Source organism: Ostrea edulis, chromosome 5 (genome assembly GCF_947568905.1).
Source record: "Ostrea edulis chromosome 5, xbOstEdul1.1, whole genome shotgun sequence".
Lineage (NCBI taxonomy): Eukaryota > Metazoa > Mollusca > Bivalvia > Ostreida > Ostreidae > Ostrea > Ostrea edulis.
This window is the reverse complement of record NC_079168.1, coordinates 3909776-3922445: the sequence shown is the minus strand read 5'-3', so window position 1 is coordinate 3922445 and position 12670 is coordinate 3909776. Positions and strand designations below refer to the sequence as shown.

The following is a 12670-nucleotide window of genomic DNA, read 5'->3' as shown; positions in this document are numbered from 1 at the left end:
TTGGAATTCCTATGGGCAATGATTGTGCTCCTTTGTTAGCTGACCTGTTTTTATATTATCATATACTTATATATTTCATTAAAAATGGGTATTAACGGCAAACTAACAACTCAACATTATGACAAACGGAATGATTTCAGCTTCTCCATCATGCATCAACTTCCCATATTTTTGTAGCAATATTCCATAATTACTTGCATATGGTGTTTATATCTTTCGACTGATTCGATGCCTAAGAGCTTAATTATTCTGCGTGTGATAAGTTTTTAAATTAAGGCAGGCAACTGACAAACAAATTTAGGTTACAGGGGTTTCAACAGTCTCGTTTAAAGTCAACATTTCGCAAATTCTATGGTCGTTATAATGATCTAGTCTACCCATGTAACCTATCATTGGGGCCCAGGGGGCGAAGCCCCCGAAAGCTCCCGGATTTTATAGGGCTTGAAATATGTCTCCTATTTAGTAATTTGTACTATTTTCTATAATTTTTTATAAGGTGACATTAGTAATATGAAGCAAATTTTAAGGATTTTTCGAAAAAATTAAATTCTCCCAATAAAGTAATTCAAGAAATCAAAAGATTTTGTCATTCATTTCTCCGGAAGTGGAAGAAATTATTGCTTCTTTTATCGTTTAGTACATTTTTCTAAACAAGATACCACGATTTACCTTAAATTTGAAAATTTTATGGGGGGGGGGGGGGGGGCGTCCCCCTTAAATCCGCCACTGGGGGATGTTTACTCCTTCTAGATTTATAGGCAGCTGACCCCACCTTTGGTATATGTCCAGCGGTCCGTGTTCGCCCAACTTTTTATTTTATATTCCTTGTGAGAGATATGAGATTGATCACTGTTCGTTTTCTTCGCCTTTCATTTCAAGTTCAAATCGACATGTGATCGGAAATTATTATTGTAAATAGATATTCAGCGATTGGTGTTTTGTGGGTTTCTTCCGAATGATGAAAAAGGCGTTTTGTTTGCAAAGAGGAGAATGAATTTCTCTGTGATTTGATGCGTGATGAAAATCTTATAAAATCTAAGATTAAAAAAAAAAAACCAAATAAAATGAAATGACTATTTAATGACGTTCTAATTTTTTGATAATAATAAAAAAAAAAACCTAGAAAATAATCGAGACTTTGTATCACACTTCGTAAACCTTGGTTATAAAGTAGTTTCAGTGGTGCGTAATCTGTGCGGAAACCTAGGGTGGTGACTTGGTTCAGTAGTGCGGAAACAGTGCAGAAACCTTAGGTTTGAACAGCAAGTTTCCACTGCGTAAACCACCTGGAATCGGGAACAGTCTAGGTTTACGCACTCGATCTGTAAACCTTTGGAAACTTGAATTTTTCAAAATGAAACCTTGCGTAAACCAGTTGTTTTCTTTTAAAAGTTTCCGCATCGTTTCCGAACTATGGAAACCATAGTTTTCATGCAGTGATGTACCCTCCATATAACAATAATTTCAAACAAAGGGGCAAAACTCCTGTAAGAGAGGTCAAAATGGATAAAAATTGCAACATGATCTAGGGTGATCCAGAGAGAAGCTTTACTGTATAGCAAATTTCAGCTTGATATGTGACTGAAAAATGAAATTAGAAACAGAAAACCCCGAATGGATCGACGGACGGACGGACTTAAGTAAGTATACATCGCTCACAGGGGCTTCTTATCCATTTTGTTCTCAATCTATATATAAAATCACCTGTGTATCGCTGAACCATATAGCCTAACGACGGGCGTATAAAAATTGGACAGCATCCTGTCTACAAAATGTTTCGTTTTCGATTGTTTTGGGATTTTTGTGATACAAAAATACCACCACCAAAAACAACAACAACAAAAACGAGACCAACAGGTGTGACACGATAAAGAACCCTCCTAATAGTTCAAAGGCCGTAAGCGCCAGGCATAGGCCCCTAAAGTTTGCAGCCCTTCACCGGCAATGGTGACGCCTCCATACGAGTGAAAAATTCTTGAGAGGGACGTTAAAGGGGCTGGTTCACGTTTTTTTGAAAGAAATGTTTATCATTTTTGATGTTAAAAATTAAAAATATAACTCATTTAATGTTGACAACCAAAATTTGGACCGTCTGAATGCAAGGATAAAAGCAGTATCTTAGCTTTGATTCTGTGTTAGGTAAACAAAGACTCGAGTCTTTTTATGTAAACAAACAAACCAGTGAAACGTAAATTTTTGTAATTTAAAGCATCTTCATTTTGTACAATCACAAATTTTAACTTTTAAATGATACGTTTTACTTAAAGTATACTTGAAATGTGATATATCTAATAAACTTGGATCAATATCCCTTTATTTTGAAAACTTCGTAAACAATATCACACTTCAATCTTCGTTTTCAAAACAAATAATAAACTCTCTATAATGAGCTTCTGTCATGATGAATAACCTTAATTTTTTGGTGAAACCTTCTAAACATATTAGACTATAAATTTTGATCATTTAAAGTGAAAAACTAAATTTGAGGGGAAATCGTGAATCAGTCCCTTTATTAACATTATAAATATTAAATATATCAAATACATATTAACTGGACTTGGAATGATTTACTGTTGATCATTGAATATGTTGACGCAGGGTTTGACAATCTAATTAAAATTAGATGTTAGCCTAGATCTGTTCACATACTCGTTACACTTCGTATTAGTTGGAAATAATTATGATGAATATTCTATTGAAATAAACAATTAATTAACTGAGTTAATTTCTTCTTGAATACATCGTTGACTACTGAAATATTGTTGAGTGTGGCGGAAAATATCAATAAATCAATCGTTGACTTTATATCAATGTACGTTGTTGTATTTACAAAGAATCGTTGACAATATTGAAGATATAAAAAACAAAAAGTGAGGTTCCAGCGAGGCTCGAACTCGCGACCTTCTGCGTGTTAAGCAGACGTGATAACCACTACACCATGGAACCGCTTGATTGTGGAAGAGAAATAAACAATATATGTTCAAAATTATTCACAATATTTTCCTTTAAACACGTACATTCATTATAAAAACTAATTAAACTTAATATAGATAAACATTGATGTATGTAAGACGAAATAGGCAAATATATTTTTATATTGAAGGCTTAAACTATTTTGCGTGCATGTTCGCATTAATCGAAAGTGAAAATAGAACTATAATCACAACAATGGACGCATCGGCAGAATTGGAACAATTTTTCGGTGTGTATTTACTGTATAACGTCAACCCACAGTTTAAAGGCAGGACTTATATTGGATTCACGGTGAACCCAAACAGGCGAATCCAACAACATAACAAAGGGAAACAGGCAGGCGGGGCCTGGAGGACGCATGGTCGGGGACCGTGGGAAATGGTGCTTGTCATTCATGGGTTTCCAAATGAGATCTCAGCATTGCGATTCGAATGGGCGTGGCAAAATCCAAAGAAGTCTAGAAGGTTGAAACATTTACCCGCAAAAACGAAGAAAGAGACACCGTTTCAGTATAAATTCCGAATTGTCTCTGTCATGCTAAATACGTGCCCCTGGTGCAGGTTTGCATTAACCATTCGGTGGTTAAAACAGCAGTACATTCAGGACTTTTCCCTGGAGTTCAGTCCGCCAGCGCACATGCCCATAGCATACGGTCCCATTAGAATAAAAAAGAATGCAGCAAATAAAAAAAGTAAATCGGGGGCATCCGACAGTCAAGGTGATGACGATGAATTACTGAGTCTCCTCAGGAAAAACGAGAAACACATCAGGTGCAGTATTTGTAGAGAGCGTTTGAAGGCCAGTGATAGTAATCTGAAGTGTGTTCATCCAAAGTGTTCAATGCAGGCCCATATCATATGCTTGGCCAAGCGGTTTCTTACAAACCAGCCTGGACAGATCATTCCAGTGGACGGGAAGTGTCCTTTGTGTCGGGCAGTAATCCTGTGGGGAGATCTGATCCGGGCCAAACAAGGCTGCTATCAAAACTTGGAGGAATGTACGAGTGCAGAAGAGGACATGGGGGAAGACGACTGGACAGAAGAACTGCAGAGTCAGGTCACCTGATCTCGGCTCCGCACGACTCGGTCAGTGTTAATGCACCACCAATCAGTAGACACGAGAGATTTTTCTCTCGGGGATAATCATCAATCTCAAAGTGTGTAGGAGACCAAGCATGTCACTAAAGTACTAGCTATTGATGACTGTACAAGTTGTGGCTTGCTCAATCTCCGTGTTCATAATTGATGTCATTTTTTCTGGAATTGTCAAGACCAGACCTTGCTGATTGATCATACAAAATTTGTGATAAAAAAAAAACTTGGGTGATAATGGTGACTAGCTCCATAGGAACCGGTAATTTTGTCTGCAATAACAATGGTAGTTTTTTTTTATTAGGGTTGGAATGGTACAAGACCTCCTACTACTACTATTACAGACACAATTATGTGTGCTAGCTCTTGGGATGGGAATACCGGTACATCAAAGTCATGAGTGAAAAACTATGTTGATGTCAAATTATGAAGAGTGTCATTTTCTACATGTATGTGGACAGCGAGTGGTTTTGTACATGCATGTATTTTATTGTAAAAATATGTGATTTACTTTTAGAAAGTACAGACTACATACACTGTACAAGACCTTTCTAAGCTCAACAAGTTCCAACTTTGCTTAGCCAAGGTTACAGGTAACCACATGGTGCTTGGTCAGTATTGTATGCGTCCTATCAATATTGCTTGATCAATATTGCAAGTGTATATATACACTTGCTCCATATTTTTATGATACACATCTGTGGGGTAGCTGTTCAATGAGACCAATGTGAAATATATCGCATATTGTCCCCTGGCAATAAAACAATGTAATTAAAATTAGATGTTGGATCCACTCGCGTATAACATCTAATTTTAATTAGATTGGCAATAAAATAGACTTACAATTTGAACTTGTTTCATTCTTGGGCATGTTAAAAACAGACTTCATCGTTGACATTTTGACACCTTAATTTATTAATCAACACCTTTATATCTAGACAAACAGGTTGAATGGCAACACATGAAGTTACAATATCATATAACAAACATGTAATAATATTACACTTACAAAATTAGAAAAAAATATATATCAATATAAAAAAAAAACAATAAATATTATATTCATCATCATATTACATGTATAAGTACAAAGACTGCCAACAAAAAGTTAAACTAAAAACCTACTATATATATAACATTGAAAGGCATATAGATGATGAATTGTTTGTACATTGAGAGTTTATGTACATGAATATACATAGTTAAATCTCCCTCAGGTTTCAATCTAATTAAAATTAGATCCTTTGATCCGCTCATATAATATCACTACACATAGGTTTGTACTATGTGTAGCAATAGTAGATGAACGAATCAAAGGATCTAATTTTAATTATATTGACTCGGGTTTGGACCTCAGTTGCCACATTCCATTTCCTACAACACCAATATAAAAACTTGATGTCTCAGTCAAATATTTCCAAAACAGAGTGTACATCATTAATTCTTGTGTGACGGTGTAAAACCAATATCGAAAGTTTGAATAAAGAATAAAAATTTCTTAATTCCATGTACCTATATGAGGCAAAGATTAGCATGCCATAATAAATTTTTAATAAGACACGCACATAGACAACCTGGAAAGTTGTAAAATTGGTTCTAAAATAAAGATGCACATCTCTGTATAATCAGTAATTCTGAGCACATACTAAGTACCCCACAGAAAGACAGTATAAAACAAATCCCACACAGAAAAATACCCTGCTATAAAAAACAAATCCCACAGAAATATACCTTCGGGATGCTATAAAATAAAAAAACCCACACAGAAATATACACTATCTGTTTGAAATATGACCTTTAGTCTACTCCCAAATCTGAAATAACACTAAACACGTACAAAGAGCTTTAGAATTCCGCCACGTACCTAACAAGATCGCCGTGTATTGATATACATTAGATTTAGAAGTGAGCTAAAGATCTCATTCATTATGATTCAGAGAGATTGCCTGCCTTTTCCTCCAACTTAACCATTAAGATTTCTGCAAATATACACATTGTATACATCGGATATTCAAGACAAGTAACATGAATAATTACTTCCAGTGAAATTGCCATTGGTAAATGGCCACAAGGTTGATTCAATAACATTAAAAGACATCAAGCTACAATATGAACAGCTTGAATACAAACTCCTTCAAATAAACCATGTACATGTAGTCACAAGATATAAATGCACGCGGCATTGAATAGGGGTTTGTCAAGAGGGGCATCCCCTTACATCTGACATTGAATAAAGGTTTGTAAAGAGGGGCATCCCCTTACAACATACATCTATCTAGCAATTGTACTCTGGGTAGTGAACTATTTCTGACCTTTCAAAATATCAAAAGCTTGTTCCAGTAGCTCTGTGTGTCAGGAATTCAGACAGCATTTCCTGCAAGTGTTGTTAGAACAATATTTCAATACCACATAAGAATATCTGACTTTCACAAGTAATTTATAAGAAGAGCAATAGGACCTTGGGGACCTGTTTAGAGATAGAATCTACATACACAGGTCAGCATTCAGTGAGTCCCTATACAACGGCAAGTACTGTAACAGTACTTCTAGAGCACAAAGACGGAAAAGACTACATTCACATCATAATTCTAGCAATTGCTTAATTAACAACATAGTTCTATAACAACCACACATTTAAGGATTTCAAAATATCACAAAATTAGCACCATACATTTCAAAATACTAAAACAACACAAGTACAGAAAATAAAGCAAGATAATAGACAATACATTATAGCACGATGTATGAAAAACCACCTCAAAAACAAAATTGCGGCAAGCTCACATCCAAAAGCCACCTCAACAAGATGTGCTTGTGAAACACATATGCCCCCACCCCCAATACGACAGCAAAACAATTCTGGAACCCAGATAATGGTCTTGTCACAAGGAATATACATGTGAAATATGAAAACACTATCATTAACAATTCAAAAGTTATGGCCTAGGTTAAAAATTTTCAGGAAGTAGACCAAATTCCCAGGTCAAGGTGTCAGAAATTTGGGTATTAAAAGTGAAGGTCTTGTGAAATATGAAAGCCTTATCACTTACAATTCAAAAGTTCACGCCAAGGTTAAAATTTTTCTGAAGTAGATCAAACATCAAGGGCATTTAATAAGTAATAGAATTTGTTACCTAAAAAAAGTCTTGTGAAAAGGAATAAACACATGAAATATGAAAACCCTATAACTAACCATTTAGAAGTTATGGCCTACCAGTAGGTTATTAAAGTTTTTCAAAAATAGGTCCAAAGTGAAGGTCACAGTTAAAACTTTGGTACCAAAAGAAAGGTCTTGTCACAAGGAATACACATGTGAAATATGATAGCCCTCTCACCATCCATTAAAATTATGGGCGAGGTTAAAGTTTTAGTGGACAAACATACTGACCAAAACCTTTATGCCTCCGAATCTTCAATATACAAATAAAAACAGAAAGACAGCAAGTTCAGAACCAATAGTCACCTTGTAAACAGCAAGGCGAACCTCAACAACTTCAGATCAGAAATATCAACTCTGGGCCATGAATTGCATTCTAACACTCAGCCCTTAGCATTGACATGTGAATAAGGATACTGACATCTTAAAATGACATAATTATTTCAAAATATGCATTCCTTAAAAAAATATTCAGTTTGATAGACATACAGAGACTTTGAAGGTCAGATTTATTATTCAATCCTTGAAGATCGTGCATGTATTTTCATCCCTGTTGAGCTAAAGGAATTTGGTACAATCCAATCAGTTCCTTGTACAATCCAGACCATTCCTGATAAAATCCAGACCACTCTGAGAAACTCCTTTTGTTGTACAAGTAGCAGCTGGTTAAGGTGACAAGAAAATCAATGAGGAGGGTGGGGATCGCTCTGAAACAATTTTTTCCCAAAATTTGAATATACATACATATAAGCAAATTGTCAACCAGAGAAATTATTCATAAATGGAAATATTTTAAAAGTGGACGATGCTATCGTTAGTACGAGCACAGCTACTTAGGGAATGCAGAAATTTTTTCCAAGGAAGTGGGTTCCACCCCAAGTAATTTTTAGGGTCCAATTGAAACTAGGGATTAACTTTTAGTATTTTACAATTGAAATGCATAAAAATAGGCAAATATACTTATTTTCTACCAAGCCCAGTGGGTGTTGTACATGAACCTCAGTATACATATATAAATAAGATGATACTGAAACTTTGATACCTCAGAATAAGCAGGGGGTCGTCGGTAGTCATACACAAAGGTATACATAGGAGTAAAGGTAACACTGCCCATCTGACCGGGGTCGTCATCTTCATCAAGAATATTGACCGCTCCTTCTATGCTTTCACAGTAGGTGGGCGGGTCTGCATATCATAAATGAACATGTATTAAATCTCAATGGCTGGGAAATATACACTGTACATCATTTTCTTGAGGTTTTGAATTTTGCATTCCGTGATACTGAAATATCTTTAAATTCTCAATAAACATTAACTGAATATTCAACCATGAAATCCAGCCCCCAGGTTCAGGCACATTCTTCTCAAAGCACAAAAATCTTACCACAAGAAAACGGAGGATTCTACATTTATCACAGATAACCACAGGGTGGGATCGACACAATCTAATTAAAATCAGATCCTAGAATACGCTCACAATCGTTAGAATAGGATCTGACATAACCCCATAGGGGATCATGTCCGCATGACCTTTCGCTTGGAATATTCATGAGAACTATCAGCCAGTCAGATTGTGCCATACAGACAATGATGGCTATTTAGGCGGTTCCTGGCAATTCGCAAACAAATTGCTGTAATCTCTCTCCAATGAAGTTTATTCCACACTGTAAAACTGTATATTCTCGCATAATGAATTTTAAACTTTCACAATAATGCCTAATCTATTCCGTTCATACAAACAACAAAACGTACGATATGAAATACACCCAAATCAAATTAATTGTGAATTCCAATTTATGTATGAATAGGGATGGGTACGATTTGAATAGTTTTCAAGATGGTTTACTTAAATAACGCAAGGAATATAACGCCAGTCAACGTAAACGGTGCATTGTGATGTCGCATCTAGATGCGATATGTTTTCTTTCAAACCAAACAATCGCATCCATTTTCTTTGAATTGTGAACACCGACGATTTCAAAGCTGACGCGCTGATTGGCTGACATAAAGTTCATCTGAACATGACTCCTAATCGGGTTATGTCAGAGTCTGATTTTAATTAGATTGGGATCGACATGAACAGTCGTCCAATCCAGGACAAGTGAAATCTCAGTTCGGGCGAGTGGAACGCGAGACATTGGCGAGTAGATATATCAGGAAGGAATGCGATATATCTGACATCAATTTTTAAATTCTATTCTTCATTCCAGGATTTATCACATGTTTGTATTGTGGAAAATCCTTGGTAGCATTTCTACCTTGGCGATTACATCATAATGAACATAAAAGACTCCCTGACATATGACTTAACTTGATCATGATTTCATAGTAAACTTAGAACAAAGCTTTCAGTGTTCAGAAAGCATGACTTCTCATTCTTCTGTTTTATATATTTTGGGGAGAAACAAACAGAAAAGACAAAGTCAAGAGGAATAAGCCCACCAAACATATGAATTGAAAAGGAAATGAGGGTTTTATACTGTATAGCAATCTCAATTTTCAGGGCTAATTGACATTGACACTGGTATGGTGTGTACCATACTCTTTGTCGAAAAATGGAGAACACAATCGCTAGTGCATTGTCAATTGTGACTGGCAACTCAACTTGCAGAATAAATAGAATTTATTCATATTTTTCCTCTCCTAAACAATCATATTGCAAGACTGCTTTCCATGAGAGAACAAGAAGTGGGGGTGGGGGTGGGGGGGGGAGGGTATAATGAATGTGTGGTCCCTTGGACAATGTTCCATAAATACTGGGGAGAAAAATTACTTATGTCCTCCATTTTTAATATTGCATATTGTGTTATACAGCCTGGAATATTGTATACTGCTACACTTCTGAAATTATAATATGAACAACAGTACTGCAAACATCATATGCAGGTCAGACACTGATGCCAAAATTGCAGTGCAATATCTGTATCCATATTGAATGAGAATAAGATGTGTTTGTGAAACACAAATGCCCCCGATAATAGCCAATTCCGAAGATGGCCAAGGTCACAAGGGCAAATATCTTGGTACCAGTAGAAAGATCTTGTCAAAAGAAATGCTCATGTACAATATGAAAGCTCTAATATTTACCATTTAGAAGTTATGACCAATGTAAAAAAAAAAAGAAGAAAAAAAGTAGGTCAAATGTCAAGGTCAAAAGGTTCAATACCAACAGAAAGGTCTTGTCACAAGGAATACTCATGTGGAATATCAAAGCTCTATCTCTTATTGTTCAAAAGTTATTAGCAAGGTTAAAGTTTTCAAAAAGTAGGTCAAACTCCAAGGTCAAGGTCACGGGGTCAAAAATGTTGGTATCCACGGAAAGGTATTGTCATAAGGAATACTCATGTGAAATATCAAAGCTCTATCTCCTATTGTTCAAAAGTTATTAGCAAGGTTAAAGTTTTCAAAGAGTAGGTCAAACTCCAAGGTCAAGGGGTCAAAAATGTTGGTACCCACGGAAAGGTCTTGTCACAAGGAATACTCATGTGAAATATCAAAGCTCTATCACTTATTGTTCAAAAGTTATTAGCAAGGTTAAAGTTTTCAAAAAGTAGGTCAAACTCCAAGGTCATGGGGTCAAAAATGTTGGTACCCACGGAAAGGGCTTGTCACAAGGAATACTCATGTGAAATATCAAAGCTCTATCACTTACTGTTCAAAAGTTATTAGCAAAAGTTATTAGGTTAAAGTTTCAGACAGAATTACAGAAAGGACAAAAACAATATGCCCCCCCCCCCCCCCCCCCCAATCTTGGGGGCATAAAAAGTCCAGGCAACTAAAATTAAAAATCTGGAAAACTGCTTGAAGAAAGTTCAGCCCTAAAGTAGTTGCACCAATCCAGCTGAAATGCAAACTGTATTAGTGTCCAAGAGAAAGTTCAGTGCAATATCTGTATCTGTAAGGAGAAAAGCTCGAAAAACTGTTTGACCTACTTTTAGCCCTAAAGTAGGTCACAGTGTACCAATCCAGCTGAAATTCAAACTCTATTATGCTTCCTGAAATTGTGACCAAATTTCAATGCTGTAAATGCATCTATTACAGAAAAAATTCTGGAAAACATGACCATGGACTGTCAGCACCGTAACATTAATCTGAAAACAGGTGCATAAAATTTTTTAAGTAATGTAAAAAATATTCTTTCTTTTTTCAGGCAACTAATACCGTATTTATAAGTGTAATTTTTAGCGAGACACAAATTTTGTGATTTTCCCATAAAAAATGGGTATATATACTGTAAACGTATTATATTTGGCGGAAATCGTTTTTTCAACAAGTTAGCGTAGATTTGATTTAGCGCATTCCTGAATTACTTTAAACATCTAGATTTACGGATGGCATTTAGCGATGTACTTGATTTAGCGGAAGCTGCGTTCCGCCAAAGGCGCTAAATAGAATACACAGCCAAATGTAATACATGTACAGTATTTAGCGAGAGCTAATTTTAGCGATTTTAAAATTCCAGGAAAGGTAGCTATTACCTCCGATATGCCGATATGGAATAAATTGTTAGCAAAATTCAATTTTAGCGACCTCATCACTCTTGCTAATAATGCCAAAATTAAATCCTTGCTAAAAATTCTGCTTATACAGTATTTGAATTTGGCAAGTTAAACTTTGAATTCACTTGCCCTTGGGCAAATGGATCCATCACTACATAACAGAGGAGTTTTGAAAAGCTGATTCTGAAAAACTTGTCCAGACCAACAAACTTGTACTGCATAGTGCGAAGCACCTTGGGGGAGGTGGGGGGACAATTAGGAACAAATATTTAAATTACAATACTATACGAACAATTCTAATTGTACCTCCAAAAGGTGGTGGTGTCACATTCTCGGAGTATGGGGGTGGTGCTGGTAGTAGAGGCACATCACCGAACTGTGTGTCCATCTGCAGATTGGAAGGTGGGTGTCGGCCCTGACGGTAAGGCACTGTACCTATCACAACGGGGAGCTGTAGGGCTAAGTTCTGGGATCCTGGGATGTGTAGAGACACCTGCAATTCAAAGCACATGACATCCACACAAATACATGTACACATGTAACATGAAATCTGTCAATATTATATGCAGTCCTTTTAAATTTTAATTCACTTGTAAAACGGATTACTTTTTCAAAAACAAAGAAAATGTCGACACTTTATGTTGTTGTTAAGGGAAATAATCCCTGTATAATTGGATTGACATTTCTTTTGTCTGCAAGCAACTCTTATACATACATATGTAAATGTACACATAACTCCTTCAGTCTAAAGTTCTGACTCATACTTAGAAATAGATCTCGGTTCCTTCTTAACAACATTCAGATACACCCTCGCTAAGTCTCCAAAATTTAACATTTCCAAAACAAAAATCTCTCTTCTACACATCAGCTAATACATATGACCATACTCATTCATTCAACACAATCATAGCTCCCAGAATCTAATCACATCTTGAAAGTCATTTAACCTA

At 36.0% G+C, this 12670-nt stretch overlaps 2 protein-coding genes and 1 non-coding gene across 3 annotated transcripts in view; 1 reads left to right on the top strand and 2 right to left on the bottom strand.

Moving 5' to 3' along the window:
- Nucleotides 1–2873: 2873 nt before the first annotated feature.
- Nucleotides 2874–2946, bottom strand: Trnav-aac (transfer RNA valine (anticodon AAC)). The gene has a single exon. It is a non-coding gene; the product is annotated as a tRNA-Val (tRNA).
- A 212-nt stretch (nucleotides 2947–3158) lies between these two features.
- LOC125650716 (arrestin domain-containing protein 3-like) overlaps nucleotides 3159–12670 on the bottom strand; it is a 17801-nt gene continuing 8289 nt past the window's right edge. The window contains exons 7-9 of the mRNA XM_048879233.2: nucleotides 12027–12213; nucleotides 8264–8406; nucleotides 3159–7928 (exon numbers count right to left, since the gene is read on the bottom strand). Coding sequence (XP_048735190.1) covers nucleotides 7905–7928; nucleotides 8264–8406; nucleotides 12027–12213 — 354 coding nt within the window. The 3' untranslated portion in view covers nucleotides 3159–7904. The remainder of the gene's footprint in view (nucleotides 7929–8263; nucleotides 8407–12026; nucleotides 12214–12670) is intronic.
- LOC125650717 (structure-specific endonuclease subunit slx1-like) lies at nucleotides 3169–4915 on the top strand. The gene is made up of 2 exons (XM_048879234.2): nucleotides 3169–4058; nucleotides 4369–4915. The coding sequence occupies exon 1, from the start codon at nucleotides 3169–3171 to the stop codon at nucleotides 4036–4038; it is 870 nt and encodes a 289-aa protein (XP_048735191.1). The 3' UTR covers nucleotides 4039–4058; nucleotides 4369–4915.